The 17,222-nt window shown below is 41.0% G+C and overlaps 3 protein-coding genes across 12 annotated transcripts in view; 2 read left to right on the top strand and 1 right to left on the bottom strand.

Annotated features, from left to right (window-relative positions):
• The window catches only part of ttll7 (tubulin tyrosine ligase-like family, member 7), a 65,169-nt gene extending 64,409 nt beyond the window's left edge, over positions 1–760 (bottom strand). For 2 of the 7 annotated variants that reach the window (XM_035648108.2, XM_035648112.2), the window contains exon 1: positions 364–760. The gene's annotated coding sequence lies outside the window, so the exon portion shown is untranslated. Of the gene's footprint in view, positions 1–28; positions 254–363 lie in introns of all 7 variants that reach the window. The other 5 variants (XM_035648115.2, XM_035648116.2, XM_035648113.2 and 2 more) reach the window with 3 other exon arrangements.
• A 1,780-nt stretch (positions 761–2,540) lies between these two features.
• prkacba (protein kinase, cAMP-dependent, catalytic, beta a) lies at positions 2,541–14,400 on the top strand. 4 transcript variants are annotated; one of them, XM_035647438.2, is made up of 11 exons: positions 2,541–2,909; positions 5,665–5,673; positions 7,131–7,192; positions 7,498–7,626; positions 8,558–8,656; positions 8,833–8,915; positions 9,177–9,303; positions 9,498–9,593; positions 9,817–9,939; positions 10,162–10,326; positions 10,405–14,400. In XM_035647438.2, exons 1-11 carry the CDS (start codon positions 2,864–2,866, stop codon positions 10,528–10,530), a joined length of 1,065 nt encoding a protein of 354 aa, XP_035503331.1. In that variant the 5' UTR covers positions 2,541–2,863; the 3' UTR covers positions 10,531–14,400. The 4 variants fall into 4 exon arrangements, with proteins under 4 accessions (XP_035503331.1, XP_035503332.1, XP_035503329.1 ...); XM_035647436.2 differs by lacking the exon at positions 2,541–2,909 and adding an exon at positions 4,163–4,675; XM_035647439.2 differs by lacking the exon at positions 5,665–5,673 and having other exon boundaries at positions 2,542–2,909.
• Positions 14,401–14,531: 131 nt separating this feature from the next.
• On the top strand, positions 14,532–17,217 carry samd13 (sterile alpha motif domain containing 13). The gene is made up of 5 exons (XM_035647742.2): positions 14,532–14,745; positions 15,139–15,247; positions 15,869–15,911; positions 16,038–16,149; positions 16,239–17,217. The coding sequence occupies exons 2-5, from the start codon at positions 15,220–15,222 to the stop codon at positions 16,380–16,382; spliced, it is 327 nt and encodes a 108-aa protein (XP_035503635.2). The 5' UTR covers positions 14,532–14,745; positions 15,139–15,219; the 3' UTR covers positions 16,383–17,217.
• The last annotated feature ends 5 nt before the right edge of the window (positions 17,218–17,222 follow it).

Here is a 17,222-nt window from a genome sequence, read left to right as displayed (position 1 = left end):
GGTTGCCAAAGGAACTGGTTGCACTCACGCCTTGGTGTGGTAACATAATGTATATCGTTGCTATGCTAGCAAGCGGTAGCTAGCATGAGGGTCGCCGTCCACTTGTGCTGGGGCAGGTGGAGGGATCGAATGGGGGGGAACAATCCGCTGCTAGCCAGTGGACACGCAGCAGGCAGCCAACGAATGGAGAGTCATGCCAACGATAGGGTTCAACTGTCCTGCGCGTTGGGGGCGTGCGACGACATTACCCCCCCTAAAAAGAAATCCCTGACAGTCAATCAATCAATCAAAAGAAGCATAAGGACCTAGCAATGTTAGCTTAGCCGCGCTAGCGTGCAAAGGATGGAGAGGCGAGGACCGTACCTTCTTTATTCCAGGGCACTGTCGGTGCGGCTCTTTCTCTGGTCTCATCCAAACGAACCGGAGAGACACCCTGTCCGCTGCGGGGAGGCCCGCCCCGTCCCGAGAGTGTGCACAAGGCTTGTGTTTATAACAAGTGAAGGAGTCAACTACGGAAAACTGACATAGACACAGAAACAAACAAAAAAGAATCAGTATCTTGTAGTCCCACGAGCGCAGGAGCGAGTCCATGGGCTAAACCATTTGCCTCGTGAGAGGAGGGGGGCGGGGCTAAGCGAAGTGCTGAAGTTTGCGTTCTCGGTCTGGCACCACCGTGATATTTAGTGCACTGCAGGGCGCACGTGACACGTCAACACATTTTCTTTAACTATCGACTAACTGTTTAAAAAAAAAAAAAGACAACAAACGCTTCACCGTGGCTGAGAGTTGTTCCCCCCCCCCCCACACTCCTCCAACTCGCCGTTGTAGGCGTCGGTGCGGCTCTTCCTCCTCTGGTCGGTACGTGCAGAGGGAAGCTACCTAGCAACCGTATTTGTGTGTGTCGCTGGCCATGGTGCTCAAAAACAACCGTGCTGTCAATGGGCGCGACCCGCCCAGAGGTCATATTACCGTGTCATTCATTTATGATTTCCCACACAGTGTCAGTCACTTCAACAAACTGGGTATACGTCAAAATGTGCCAAAGACTCAGAAGTTCTATAGATGATGTTGATATTTGGTTAAATGAGAGCTTTTGCCCATTTATGTGACCTGTAAACTTTTTAATAACTCTATAGTTTTCTGTCATGGTCTCGGGAACTAAAACCAAAGCTTTAAACCAGTCTTGCTTTTAAATTATTTTATTTTACTGCAATCATCTTACGTTGAAGGTAGGATTAAAAAGTACTTTTAATTTCATTACGGCCCACATTCGTTTGCATTAATATGTAAAGTTTCTTTTATTTTACACTTTTGAATAATGCACTGATCTCTTCCAAGGCCTTGAAGATACATTTCAAGTGTCAACTCTAGCCTAACATTACCCTAACCATTTATGTTTGGCCCACAAATCACAATGAATGTTCAAATGGTAAGGCGAGATAAAAGATTTTGTTCATTTTAAGTCAGTATGGCTGCTCGGTTACAAAAAAAATGAAAATAATCCCCTCTACATTTTTCTCACACTAGTGAAAGTTCCCTGTGAGTTGACTGCTAATGGCTCTTAACCTGCAAAATGCCATGTGACTTAAAGTCTGAAGGTTTTCTTCCAAATACATTTTGCTTTGAATGATTGTGTGAAGTTGTGTTTTTTACTTTTCATTCAAAAATGCCACATTCAAATCTTGTGGAAAACACAGAGACCCATGATGACATGATTCACACGTACAGATTCAAGGATTTTTATCACCTCATTCTGAGATCAGAAAACTTAACAGTTATCATTGACCAAACAAGTCTATTGAGGCAGATAGTGTAGCTTTGATTTGCTACGTTGATTAATTAACCCTTCATAGGCCCGTGGATGACACAGCATCACAGAAAATAAAGTGTGAAAATAAAAAACACGTGTATTTTGTGCCATTTCCCTTAAACGCCTGTTAATGTAGAGACAGTGGTGTGTAGGCAACAAATTGAGTTTGTCTCAGATCTCAATAAAATGTGTTTCTAATTATCTTCTAATGATAGTTTCCATTTTTTAAAATTTTTCTCTGTCTCATCTCAGTGACATCTCAGATTATATTTAAATGAACAGGCATGTGGACAAAACTAAGATGAACTAAGAATTAAGTTGATGTGTACCTCAGTGATAATAATGAAGATGATAATAATAATAATAATAATGACTATTGTAGTGCTATAGTGGTAGCAGTAGTAGTAGTAGTAGTAGTAGTAGTAGTACCAGTAGTTGTCGTAGTAATAGAAGTATTCGCAGTAATAATTATAGTAGTAGCAGCAGCAGCAGCAGCAGCAGTAGTATTTAAGAGAGACTTATTTTAGAAACTAGACAGCACTAATCATTGCCCCCCAAAACATGGAGCGTAGTAAATAAATAATTACGTCATGCAACTTCTAACAATATAACCAGAAGCAACGTTTAACCCTTATAAATGTAACGTGTGAGTATCTATTATGTCCGAACGGTCCGCGAAGGCAACATTTCGCGAGCCGTGTGTACGAGTGTTCTCGTGCGACTTGAACGCGGCACAAAACGACAGCAGGCAGAGGTGAAAAGTCTGGATCATGTTTTCATAGCGGCGGAGCCTCGCTTGATCGACCGAGGACATTGTAAATAAAGACCAAAACCGGGCGCTTAGCAGAGCGCGTCGAGGTTCTGTCCACAAATAGAGGACATTGATGTTGTTCTCCGCCGACCCGCTAGCACAGGCTGATATTTGTTAGCTAGCTCACGGAGGACCCTGTTAGCCCACCGCCGCCGCCGCCACCACCACCATCATCATCATCATCATCATCATCCTCATCCTCGTCGCTCCTAGCCAGCTGTGCATCGCCCCGTCTTCCTACGATGGGAAACGCAGCGACTGCCAAGAAAGGCAACGAGCAAGAAAGCGGTAAGCACCCGAACCCCCAGCTAGCATGTCAGCCATCCAACACTTAGCTGCCCCGCGCGCGGTTGTTATGAAACCAAGTGGAGAGCAACCTTTAGCAGTGGTCGCCCAGTGCTAGCTGACAGCGCCGCAGAAGAGAACCATCTTTGGTAGGGCAGTTAACAGAGGGGTGTGCTAGCTCCCTCCTAATTATTACCGTGTCCTTATCTCGCTTGGAAACATTGCCACGAGACGATGCGGCCAGCTGATCACCGAAAAGGACGCATGGGCTCGGAGACAAGTGTGCCCCTCGCCGCCCTGGTTCCCACACTAGAACAACACAAGGGAAGGATCATCTCTGCTGGGCAGAATGAAAGCTTTCAATAATTGTCCCACGCTGCGACGTTGAGCTTAAGTTATCAAGGCACCATGTTGGATTTCATAAAAGCTCGCAGCAGCTGCCTGGAGCCAGGCAACATCAGCAGACATTGTTGTGTTTGTTTTTAGTAAAGCTGCAGTGCAAGGCCCTGGGCACTGTAACCAACAGGCACCTGGCAGCGTTGAGGACGCTGGGTGTGTTTAAAAACCAAGCTAGTGGTTGTCATAAAAGCAGATATCTTTTGTCTTTCTGGTGTTGTTTTGGTGCCTTGGCTGCAAAACTTTGCTTTGCAACAGTTTCCATCCATCCTGGTTAACACTGTGATGTGTCCAGTCAGCCGTCAGCAAGCTGACTGTGAACCAAAACGTTATGCCTGGATCACAGCTGTTTTGGGGTTGTTGTTGTTGTTGTTGTTGTTGTTGTTGTTGTTGTTGTTGTTGTTGTTGTTGTTGTTGTTTTTACAGTGGCGATCAGCTCATTGCGTTGATGCTACACCGTCAAGGGAAGGCAGCTCCTCTCCTAGTCAAGCTGCAACTGTTGACGAGATTTTGTTTTGCAATCTCAATCACTCTGAAGCAGTAGCCGGGGGGCACGCCGCCGCGTTCAGAGGACTGCACCCGGGGTTAGTGTCAGTCTGAAGAGCGCTGGCCTCGACCTGCTTTCTGATTGGCAGGAGAGCCCCTGTGACTCCAGCCACCTGCAGTGTTTTTGTCATTTAGAGTTCTGTTTACCATTTTAGGTATTTAATACTGACAGCGTGAGTAGTGTGCAGCTCAAGAGTCAGTTTGTCAGGGCCACTTTAAGCACAGGGTCTCTTGCATTACCAAACTTTACCACCAGAGTGCATGACAACCTGTGAACCGCTTCTCTCCATCAGTAAGTCAGTGGGCGTTTCAGGCCTTCAGTTCCCTTATCTGCACCTGAGTGCACCATACTTGCACAGTGTTTTTGACAAAACTTTAAGAGACTGGCATTTTTCTGAGCTTTGTCGTCTTTTTAAACCTTTGTCAAAACGATGTCAGCACTTTTTACCCGTTACCCGGAGACAGATAAGCGCATTCAAATGACACTGCACAGAACAAGTAGACATGCAGTTGTCCACTGAAACCGAGGCAGAGCACTTGAACAGGAAGCTTAACTTTATGCGGTTAGCCAAGCATTTGCTGTGCACTTGGCCACATACAGGAAGCCAGTGTCACCCATTTGCTCTTCGGTCTGAAAACGGTTGCTTTGCCTCGGAAGCCAGTCCACTCGCGCGTCAAGAAACGTTGTCTCCAAATGGCCCAGGGAAGGGAGCAATCCTTCGCCAGCCGCTTATTTCAAAAGTGTCGCAAGGGTAGCCAAGAGCAGAGAGGACAGGAGAGTGACGCGCCTCATATCTCTGAGTTCACCATCATGTGGGATAACTTCAGTAAGTGCAGCGTTGCTTTTACACTTGAAATGTGTCCGCCACAATCAATGGCTCTGAGCAGGATGAGTGTCGGCCTGTGTTGGTTCATCTTGTTCCCAGTTTCTTCGTAAACCTTTAAGTGTGATTATGTGGGTTTTTTAGTGTACCTGCTTGTTCATCTGGCCACCAGTATCTGGTAAGGTTTTAAAACTGCAAGCGGCAGCCCGTTTTCACAACCTTTAATTATTTTGATTTTCTCCTAACTTACCCTCATCGGGCTCACAATTGCTATATTTTCACTCGGCTGTAAGACATAAGTAAAAAAAACAATGCAGGTTGTGTCAGGCGCTTACATCATTTCAGTATCTCCCTGTCCTGTCATTTTTGTCTTCTGTTTTGCAAGTATGAAATGTGTATTTATGTGTGCTTTCTATAATGTTCTATCACTGTTTTGTTCTTTATGGCAGATGATTGTAGTTTAACATTATTAACATTATTATTAATTTTTGGTATTTTATTCAGAATAGGATGGTAAATAGCGTCCTCAAATAGTGGTGAAAAGAAAAGAAAAAAAAAAGTTAAATTGACATACTCGAAAACTACTGTAGTCGCTGTACATAGTCAAACCACAGTGAATGGAAATATCCACTTGTTGCATAATTGTGAAGAAGATTTTTCTTTTGATGGTTTCGTACAGCAGTTTATAAATACCCTTTGCTCTTGGATTTAGCAACAGTTCTCAGAGACAATGGAAGAAATAAATATTTAAACCAAAATAATCTTATTTCACTGCAGAGCAGTGTTGTCAGATTGCAGCTCCGTCAGGTGGTAGGGTGCCTTACGTTGTCTTTTCTGGTGTCATTTATCTCGTGTGTTGCATTGAATCCACTTGAATGTCAAATGTTCTTGTTTTTTTTAAGCACTTCATAAATGTTTCTTCCTCTCTTTCTCTTCTCCATCATTTCCATCCATGTGGGTGAATGTTCCTGCAAACCCTTGGTGAACTGTAGAGACTTTTGGTATGCTCATTTTTCCATGAGCCGTCCTAAATCACAGAGAGACTGTTTATTCTGCAGCTTAGGGCCACAGGGCTGGTATTATTGTATCTGAATATTACAATGTTAAACAACGCAGTCAGTGACGCATATACAACAGTCCATCAATGCTATGTATGCATTTAAATCAGTAACACTAAATCAAAGTGCACCAACCAACTACACATTAGACACCTGCAATGACTCTGTGACTTTGGACATCTCATGTCTGCTGTGACTTTTACAATGCACTCTTTCTAATGCCTGCACTATAGTCCGTTCCCCTCTCTCTCTCTCTCTCTCTCTCTCTCTCTCTCTCTCTCTCTCTCTCTCCGCCTTTTGTTATTACTACTTCCCCCTTTCCTCTGAAAGAGATGCAGAAAAGCTTGAGTTTGAATTTGAATTTAACCAGTTATGTAAAGTTCACAACAGCTCTTTGCATCACTTTATCAAATCAAATTTCCTGCTTTAGGTGTGTTGTTTTGAGTTTTATTAATGAGGTTTTTTTTGTTTTGTTTTTCTTTGTCAAGTATAGTACTCATGGTACTTGACATTTGCCTGACCTTAAAGTGCATTTGTTCCCCTGAACCGTTGAACTTCCTTTGGCTACCTTCCTGAAGGTGTTACCTGCCATAGTTTGTTATTTCCTTGAACACGTAAGGTTAAAGGGGTAGTTCAGTGATTTTGATGTGGGGTGGTATGAGGTACTTATGCATAGTAAATATGTTACCTTATGGAGATGGCGATCAGCGATGTCATTTAACGGAGTTTGGAGGGGAAGTGGAAGTAGCGAAAGTTTGAGTCCCACTGTTGCAGAGGGGACCACCGAAAAACTTTATTTTTCGCCACATTTTAAAACGTTACCTAAAAAAATTATATATCCGTTCAATTGTACACTAAAGGAAGTATTTTTTTCACTGCTTTAATTTGCCGCCAGACAGCCGTTTAAGTTCGCACTGTTTTTTCAAGCGTACTTCCGGCATGTATTTACTGCAGCGACTCGCCGGTGCAGCATCACTGCGAAAATCAGCTGTTCGACTCAAAGCTACTGTACTAATGTACTTGTGAGTTACACAAGTACATTTGAAAAAAAGTGCAAACTTAAACGGCTATTTGGCGGATAACTGAAGCAGTAAAAAAAATACATCCTTTACCGTACAATTGGACGGATATTTTTTTTAGGTAACCATTTAAAAATGTGGCGAAAAAGACGTTGTTCGGTGGTCCCATTTGCAACAGTGGGACTCTTACGTTACTTCCATTTCTCCTCCAAACTCCGTTAAATGACATCGCTGATCACCATCTCCATAAGGTAACATATTAGCTATGCATAAGTAACTCATACAACCCCACTTCAAAATCACTGAACTATCCCTTTAACTGAACTTGTTTTAGTACCTAAATGTGGACTCTTTTATTACGCTTCTCTCTTGTTCTTGCAGTGAAAGAGTTCTTAGCTAAAGCCAAAGAAGATTTTTTAAGAAAATGGGAGTGTCCACCACAGGTAGGTTGCTCCCTATGAGTACTTCATTACTCCTCATTCTTTGGACTCATCACACATTCTGTATGAAAATCTTAAATGGCCTAAATATTGTTGAATTGAATACTAGCTGATTGCACAATTGTTAGTAAGAGGTATTTACTGTAACATGATCTCCATCCAGGGTTTTTACTCTGAGCTACAGGAACACAAAATGTTTTACTAGGAGAATCCATAAGGGCTCCAAATACACTACACTTACAGGCAGAGTTGAAGAAATTCAGTCATCAGTTTGCTGTCTCACTTGTGCTGATAATGTGTTTCCTCAGAGCACAACAGGCCTGGATGACTTTGATAGATTTAAGACGTTGGGCACTGGCTCATTTGGGCGAGTTATGCTCGTCAAACATAAAGGAACAAACCAGTTCTACGCCATGAAGATCTTGGACAAACAAAAAGTAAGTGTGAGCCTCTAAAGAAATTTTGTGTGGTCTGTGAAAAGTACACTTGTGCACGCTCTACAAATGCCGTGATTACATACACGATGCGTATCAAAGGAAATGGAACGTTTCCTCTCGTGAGCTGCCAGCATGTTATGACTAAAAACCCCAGAGGTGCTTCACGAGAGATTTGATCTTTAAATACTGATGTAAAAGTCGTAGGAGGAGGTTGGCGTGTCCTCAGTGCGTTGATCACGTAGCAATCCAAGTGTCTGAACTCATTTTCTGTTTCAGCTCCACTACTGAAAGACTTTAATTTTTACAGTTTTTGGCTTCTTGTGAACTGAGTGTGTGATATTCTGGTGCGTTGGCTTTCTGTGATTGCTTGTTTTGATTCTGAGTCTTCTCATTTTTATTATTTTTGATTATAATATAACTTGTGGATGCAGTGCTGTTTAACACCTGACTTTCATGTTGTATGTCCGAGGTCCCCGCCAATGCATGAATGCACCAGACTGTCAGATGTTTCTAATTGGTTTTATATATTTAACCAGTAACTCTGGGAAAAAAAAAAATCAAACAGAACACCAGTCTTGAGGAAGTTTTAAGTCACTGCAAGTTTATTGTGAAACCTTGGTAAGATGAATTGAAGCCAATAGCTGACTGGAGAGTAGTACTGACACAATTACAAAATATAAATAAAAATAATCTGTAGTCATGGGGCCAAAACATGTAAATGCTTTCTCTAGTATGATAATTTCTTTCCAACTAGATATATCAAGTACTCAGAAATCAGGAAAACACTTATGAGTATTTGTCACTTTGCTTTACATTGTTCTTTGGAAATTGTATAACACACACACACACACACACACACACACACACACAAACCAATTATCAAGACCGTACTGTGCTAAATAAACACTTGATACTTAATTTCTTTTTTCAGGTGGTCAAATTGAAGCAGATAGAACACACGCTAAATGAAAAAAGAATTCTGCAGGCCGTTTCCTTCCCCTTCCTTGTCAGATTGGAGTACGCTTTCAAGGTACACGCCGGCACCAACCGCTTACAAGTATTTTCAAATTGTTTTTTCGTTTCAGCGCACTAAAATGTTTTCTTATGAAGATGAGAAAGTATTATAATAAAGTACAAAGTAGGAAAAACAGTAAGCTATTGTGTCGGTGTGAGCCTGCTGACAAGTTTCTGCCTTTTTTTGAACAGGACAACTCAAACCTCTACATGGTGATGGAATATGTGCCCGGTGGAGAGATGTTCTCACATCTCAGACGTATTGGAAGGTTCAGGTAAAGAGTGAATACAATTCTGTTTTTAAGTATCTTATTGTTTTGGTTGGAGTGTTTTGTTGGCCACTAACGGCTGAACCAAGATTTTTATCCATTTTATCTTTGAAATCTGTGGTCTGGTAATTCTGTGGGTGAAATAGCTTGAGACCAGTCATTTTAAATTGGCTGTACCATGAATGATTGCATTTGCTACTTCACTCAAAAGAGGCTCGTGTTCATATATTTTATCAATGTCTGATTGTCCACGTTTCCCTCTTTTAGTGAACACCATGCAAGATTTTATGCAGCTCAGATAGTACTCACCTTTGAGTACCTTCACTCCTTAGACCTCATCTACAGAGACTTGAAGCCTGAAAACCTGCTCATAGATCAACATGGGTATATCCAGGTACACGATACACGACGTGTAAAGGTGTCATCAACTAATTCTGTCTGTTAACTACTAAGTAGTGAATGTCTTGACCTACTAGATGCTGATATGTTAGAGGGGTAGTGCTGAAAAACAGAACAGGTAACCGCGTTTACTGAGAATCATTTAAGCTGCCAAATATAAGCATGGGCCTATTATTGTTCTTTCTTCAGGTCACAGACTTTGGCTTTGCCAAAAGAGTAAAAGGCAGAACCTGGACATTGTGTGGAACTCCTGAGTACCTGGCTCCAGAGATCATCCTCAGCAAGGTGAGCCCTTCATACCCATTATTGCCCGTACAACCATCTTCCTACATGTAGTTTTTTTTTTTTAGAATATGCCGAAGCACAGAGCTGAAAATATCCAAATACTTATGGTCTGGACTGTGCATCTCAGGGCTTCAGACTGCCATTGCCGATTGTCACCCAAGGTGGTTATGTTAAGAAGACTGTCTTTGCAAACTAATTCAAGAAAATGTCCCGTTTCCCCCAGGGCTACAACAAAGCTGTGGACTGGTGGGCACTTGGAGTTCTTATCTATGAGATGGCCGCCGGTTATCCTCCCTTTTTCGCTGATCAGCCTATCCAGATCTACGAAAAGATTGTGTCTGGCAAGGTAAGCCTGGTTAGCAATTATTTCACAATTTAAGGCTTGGCCATTTCTTATCTTGAACTTCAACCATAATGACCAACTCAACAATGGTCTCCAGTAGTCCTTCACTGCACATAACTTACTGCACTCCAGCGCATAAAAGAATCCAGGTGGAGTAACTACAAGTCATATCCTGCAACTTATTCTTGATCATTTTGAATTTCTTTCTTTTTTTCAATCTCGTAGGTACGATTCCCCTCTCACTTTAGCTCCGACCTGAAGGACCTGCTGAGAAATCTGCTTCAGGTGGACCTGACGAAGAGATTTGGCAACCTGAAGAATGGTGTGAATGACATCAAAAATCACAAGTGGTTCTCCACAACAGACTGGATTGCTGTCTACGAAAGAAAGGTCCGTCTTGATTTCGTTGTTGTATATAATCAGCATCTTTCCCAAATAAATATTGCATTGTGCATTTTTTTTTTTTAGGTGGAAGCTCCCTTCTTGCCGAAGTGCAGAGGACCGGGAGACACAAGCAACTTTGACGACTACGAAGAGGAGGACATTCATGTCTCACAGACGGAAAAGTGCGCAAAAGAGTTTGCTGAGTTCTAGTGAGTTGGCCGGAGTCACATCAGGGCTCCCGTGTTTTTTGGATATTTGCACTCTCCTGAGGGTTAAGGTGGAACTGAGGCCGTCACATGTTCAAAACAAACGCCTCATTCCTTCATTCCACACAGCTGAATGAGGTCCTTCTTGCCATGATCCTGCGTGCAGTTAGCACTAACCTATACACAGGCACATTATGCAGACACCTCTCGTGCTGCAACACAAAAATACTAGACCACGTCCGCATTTTCTTATTTCTGTTGTTTTTGTTTTTGCCACGTTTGAGTATCCTCTCTCCTTATGTCAATTCAAATAATTATTTTGAAAAGCAACATGAAAACTAATATTGCTCCCAATTTCCAAGTGGCACAAAGAGTGATGGATTGTATTAGCTGGTATTGCACATTTTGTGAAATAAGCTTGAGGAAAACAGAAGGGATTTTAATATTAATTTAATTTTTTGGTTCAAGATTTCAACATTGAATTTGCCAGATGTCTGTCATCATGTGTTTGAGGGTTCCGTTTATTACTCATTAATCATAACCACTTCAACATGAACCATTACTCATCATTCTGGTGTCCTACCACCTACAACTGTATATATGTGCATATAGAAATATACATGTATGATACATACAATTTGAACACTTTTGTTAAAGCATGACCAAAATTCAATCAAGGAAGGTGTTTTGTGAAGGAAAAGAAACTGTGGTGACTTTCTGGGTTTTAGCACTTGGGCATTCGATTCTTGAAGAGACTGATAAACGTTGACTATAAGTGCTATTGTGCAACAGAAACTTGTCAGTGCTGTATTAGTTGATCAGTTGTAGCATTGTTTCATCCATATCCGGTCACAGGACATTTCCTTTTTACCTCAGACTAAGTATGGTATTAAATCAGTTGAATGACATTAAATATTTTTCAGGTACAGTTCTTGTTTCACAATGAAGTTTGATTATGTGACTCCACATAACAGGTCAGCTGTCTTTGGTACGTCCAAAAATATATGAAGTGCATCGACATGGCATTTTTTCAATAGCTGAAAAGTCAGTTAGATTTTCATGAGGGTACGTCTTGACGGAAATGAAGCAGTGTTGGTCGCTTGGACATATTTGTCCCTTTTAAGTTTGTGTTTTTGCTTTTGTTTTTAAAAGCGAATTGCGCTTTAGCAGAGCACTCGGAAGACATCATGTAGCTGCCATAATTGCTTTATTTTTTGTTATTACATTTGCATGTTTATTAAGTTTGTACAGCAGTGTCACAACAGGCTAATAGTGCCCCAAAAAGTGTTCCTATGTTTTTTGTTGTTCTTCATTTTGTTACCTTTTTTAATTGTTTCATAGCCAAGGACATTGCTCCATTAGATAGGTACTTTTTATCCCAGTGACATATTCTCCTGAATAATCCAGTTAGAACTAAATTTTATCATAAAATACACTTAGATCATGAAGGGCAACTGTCATTTCCTTTTTAATATTCACTCATCTTGGTCCATTACTTGGCTGAATCATCAATTGACTGCAGTTTTCACTACCGATCAACAAAAGTTTTAGAACACCTCCATTTTTCCAGTTGTGTTTTTCCAGAAATGTATATTTACGTGAATTGATGTCTCGTGATTCTGAAATGAAACCATAAAACAGATGAATTGAGCATATCTCCAGTTGTTAAGGAGAGTAAGCAAGAAAGCATGTATTCATGTATTGCAATTTTGACTCATTCAGCAGCGAAAACAAGCATTTTTCAGAAAGTTTGTCCCCACACCGTTGCATAATTTCCCACATCAGTTGCACTTGTTGGTCGCTTTGCTTTCACCTTCTCTCCAGTTCATCCCTACCCAGCCTTGCAGGGTCAAACTGCTGCTCTTCCATCATGTGATGCCACTGGTTCTTTTCTTTTAATGTTTTGGGTCATTTTCTTGCTGTGGGATGAACCTCTGACAAACTATACTGTCTTCCTTTCTCACCATTCTGATAGCAATACACAGCACTAACTCAACTTATTTTACTTCCATTGCTGCAGGAAAGCTGTAAGTTAACCTTTTCCTCCACCCCTGTAAAAGGCCTGTTCCCTGACAGGATTTCAGTCGCTCTTGTCCCATTTAACGTTATTCACTTCGCTTGAACTGCTGAAAATGGGGGTGTTCTAAAACCTTTGACTCGTAGCGGTATAGTGTTTTTCGTAATTTCCTTAAAAAATCAAAAACAAATTTGCACACTGTGATGGAGCAATATTTGCTCATTCTTCCTGGCAAAATTGCTCAGGCTGTCAGTTCAGTTAGAGGTCATTAATGGATAAAAACGCTGTAGTCTTGTCTCAGACTTTCAAAGGGAATATGGTCAATATTCTAATATCTTTTTAATTGTAAGCCACTTCTGTTAGGTTATTGTCTACACATGGTTAATGCATATTTGTCCCCCTTATTTATGTTTTTCTTTCTTAACAGGGCACCATTAATCTCCCAAGTAATTCTGACACTTTGCCTGTCCATGCTACTGAAATGTGTGTCCCAGCCTCTGAAAACTCCTCACCAGTTTAACATGTTACATTTAGAATAATTGTATGTCAAACATTCAATGCCTACAATGCCAAGGTGTCCACTTGTTTAACTTGTAGATGTTAGGAATTCTCTGCTTGTGTGATCCTTTGATTCCTTTTGAAGGAGGTTTGACTCTGTCGTCCAAAGAGAGGTCAGAGATTGAGGTCATGTCTGCAGGCTGGATGCTATGGGTTTGTGGGGAAATCAAGTTGTTGCAATCTACATCTTGTTGGAAACAATAATGCATCGTTGTCCCTCTTTCAGTTTTAAGTCTTCAGACGTTTTCATCATTATTTGACGTGGTGCTCAAGTCTTTGTAGATGAAGAGAAATGCAATTTAATCAAGTTCAACAATCTTAGAGAACCAAATGTACTGAATGCTTTTTCGAAGTACTTATGTGCTGTTTATGGCCTGAATTTAAACCTTCTTTTAACAGATTGAGCACATGATGTGACATTTTACTTAGCCCTAATTTCATTTCCAAAGGCACAACTGTTTCTTATGATATTTTTTATTTATATTCAGAGATGTCTAATAAGATGACATTTTAAATGTTTCAACTAGAGTTAAGTCTCAGTTGATAAGGAGACTCCAAATATTTTACTCTCAAGTAAAATAAACAGTGAAGATATTGGATTATTTATTTGTACAACTTTTATTTAGTTTTTCCCTTAAAAGAAGAAAAGATTTATTCAAATAAACATATTTACAGTAGTTAACACACACTGATGCCTCTCATGCCTACTTAAAATGATATACTTTTCTTTTAACTTGTGTTTTTCTTTACCTTTTTGTTTGATTAGTTAAAAATCAATTTTATCAAAGAGGATGCATCATTATTTTCCTAGTTTAAAGGTTTAACAGAATGTAATTGCAGAATCAATAGAATCTATTTCTTTCTTTTTTTGGACATATTTTGAAAACTATACCTGGGAATTCAGCATGTTCCAGTCCAAACTGCCTCTCTTCTTAGGTGTCATTTATCCCTCCCATGTGTGTGATGATGTTTGTCATATTTGATGTAAATGATGGCACTTTTCCCTCTCGCCACTCCACACTCCCCCGATTGAAGGAAAGATCAGTTTATGGAGTTCTTCGTAGCTATAGTCACACATGCCAGTGTGGTATGGGATCCATAATCTGAAAATGTGTCTGTATTTAGTTTGTGGGATATTTTGCACATCATTTAAAAGGCTGACACGTTTGTTTTTGTTTGTTTGTTTGTTTTCCCACCCATATTTACTTGTGTTTGCAAGGGGAAAATACTTTGCTGTAGCAGATTTTATGTAACAAAGGATATGTCACTATAATAAATTCTTTTTATCAAAACCTGTAATTGTTTGTATTCGTGTAATAAATACGAGAAGTCTCATGGATGTCCATCCACGGCTTCAGGGGGGGTGGTTCATCTCTCTGAGCTACAACCGCTGGCGTGGAGACCGCGGAGGGGGAAAAACTACATTTCCCATGATGCTCTGCTGTCATGTGGGCGAAGAGGGCTAAACCGATGAGGAGCTCCTACTTGGTATTACTTGATTAGATCTTGATTTTTATCAAATGAATACCACTTGTTTATGACTTAATAAAAATATCGCAGTGACCAGAACACATGTTCGCCGTCTGAGCTACGTGTCCGGCCCGGACGAGGTGTCGCTGTCGAGCAGGAATCATCTGAAATAAGGTAACTTAAATACTGTGTTAGCTAAATCGGCTAACTAGCTTAACACGAAACGACGAGCCGATGTCTGTTAGCGCAGCGCTATTTCTGCACCGATCTGTGCGCAGTTGTTCGTCTTCGTTTTATTTATGTTCGTGGTAAATGAGGCAATTTTCGCGTTATTGTGTATATATATATACATATATATATATATATATTTCATTTCGCTAACGTGAGTTTTAGGTCGTCGGTTCCACTCGCCGATGCTCTCCACCGCTGTCTGCGACTGACCGAGCAGCACTTTGTTTTGCTCTGTCGCTGTGTTGTTGTTTTTTAACGTCGTTGGTTTGTTTTTGTTTTTGTGTTTTTTTTAAATTTATTTCGCGAACTGACTGTCCTGTGTTTGTTTCTCTCCAGTGAATGACAGACCGCAGCAGAGAATCCACGATGGTGTTTGAACTGTCGACACACTAAGTTCTCCGAGATAAAAGACATCTGATGAAAAATCCCTGCGACGTGACAGATTGTAAGAGACATGGTTTTGTTTCATGATGGATGTGATGAGAGACTAAACATGCAACTGCAGCGGTGTAAACACTCGCGTCTCACCCACTAGTGTCACATTTATGGTTTCGGTTTGAAGTGAATCACGTGCCCCAACGTTGTCTGACAGTTTATGGACGAACGGTGTTTTTGTTTTTAATATATCAAGCTGAATGATAAGAGACGTGTATGACATGAGAGATGAAGCAATTACTTGATCATACAGGATTAATGAATATATATTTTGATAGTCGTTGAATCGTAAAATTAGTTTTTCATGTAAAAGTGCCAAAATGTGAAGGTTTCCGGCCTCTCAAATTGAAATATTTGCAGATTGCAGATATTCCTCATTCATAGTACTACTTGGGCACCTGTGACTGATTTGTAACATTTTGAAAACTAAACGATTGATTAAGGGAAGAAAATAATCTGTAGATTATTCACTAATAATCAGTTGATTATCAAAATTGTTGATAATGTTCTGACTGATTAATGAATTAGAATGGTTTCTCCTGCACTGATTGATTCAAAGATTCTTATTTTGTGTGTGTGTGTGTGTGTGTGTGTGTGTGTGTGTGTGTGTGTGTGTGTTTTATTTTTACAGCCGGAATGGAAGACAAGGCAAATGGCTCTGTTGACACCAAAAGGTATTGTCTCCAAGTATAGTAACATATTGTTTATGGAAATATTTGATAGAATATGTTACGCCACTGTTGTTGTTCACTGTGTCGGTACAACATTAAGTTGAGTCTCTTCCCTGTTGTTCCCCGCAGCCCCGTGGAGAATGGTCAGATGCCGGACCCTGCCAACTGGGGGGTCACTGACGTGGTCAATTACTTCAAAGCAAGCGGGTTCGAGGAGCAAGCCACGGCTTTCCAGGATCAGGTCGGCTGTGCTCTTCTGCTGAAAATCCTTTTTCACGCGATGCTGACAACGTAGGATGTCAATCGAGTATTTCTCTCTCCACCTGACAGGAAATCGATGGCAAGTCCCTGCTCCTGATGACGCGCAACGACGTCCTGACGGGGCTGTCGATAAAGCTCGGCCCGGCACTGAAGATCTACGAGTATCACGTGAAGCCGCTGCAGACTCAGCACCTGAAGAGCAACGCCTCGTAGCAGCGCAGGCCTGTCCCGTCCCGACACTCACCTCAGTGACAATCATCATGTCAGGAGATCCCAGGTCAGCTGCCGCTTCACAGACTCCACTGGTGGCACAGCGGCACCATAACAGGATTCGAATGCTGTATGTTTTTTATCAGCATGGACCCCAAAAATGCTTTGAGCCGGGAGTCCACTCCGCTGTTTACCCTTTCAGCCATTCTTACCTTGGTGCTTGAGGTATGTATTTTATTTTTGTGTGTGTGCGTGTGTGCGTGTGTGTGTGTGTGTGTGTGTGTTTTATATTAAAAAAGGACATTTTGGGGAGGGGGCAGAAATTTCTGCAGGTATTATATTTTGTGTGCGTGTGTGTGTGTGTACATATGTTTGTGGGTGTGTGCAAAGTGAATTGAATGTTTGTTTGTTTTTTAAGTATTTGTACTGTATATAAGATAATATAGTTGAAAAGTGTGTATGTTCTGTGTTACCTGAACACTTTGATACACACAGAAAATGATTCTGATGCATCCCAGTTTGCCCTGAAATCATTTCTCACCCTCTAAACTGCGCAGCTGAGTCCACGAGTCGTCCTTAGCATGTAACAATGAAGCGTTTTGTTTTTACCCAGACACAAGGAACCACCTTCTTTATCTCGGCTCGAGGCTCTTGACATGAAAATATTTTTCTGTATATATTCTTACTATGTTCCTACCTGTGGTGCTTTCAGCATTGTCACTCTGTCACAGCTGTACTGAAGTTTGTATGAGTGTATATGTGCAACATAACACTGGAGTTTTGAATATCTGAATCAAAGATTTGCAATAAATGGTGCTCTTTTCTCACCAAAGAACAACATGC

This window comes from Scophthalmus maximus, chromosome 13, assembly GCF_022379125.1.
Source record: "Scophthalmus maximus strain ysfricsl-2021 chromosome 13, ASM2237912v1, whole genome shotgun sequence".
Lineage (NCBI taxonomy): Eukaryota > Metazoa > Chordata > Actinopteri > Pleuronectiformes > Scophthalmidae > Scophthalmus > Scophthalmus maximus.
Note: the sequence above shows the minus strand (reverse complement) of the source record. Positions and strands in the feature narration are given on the sequence as shown.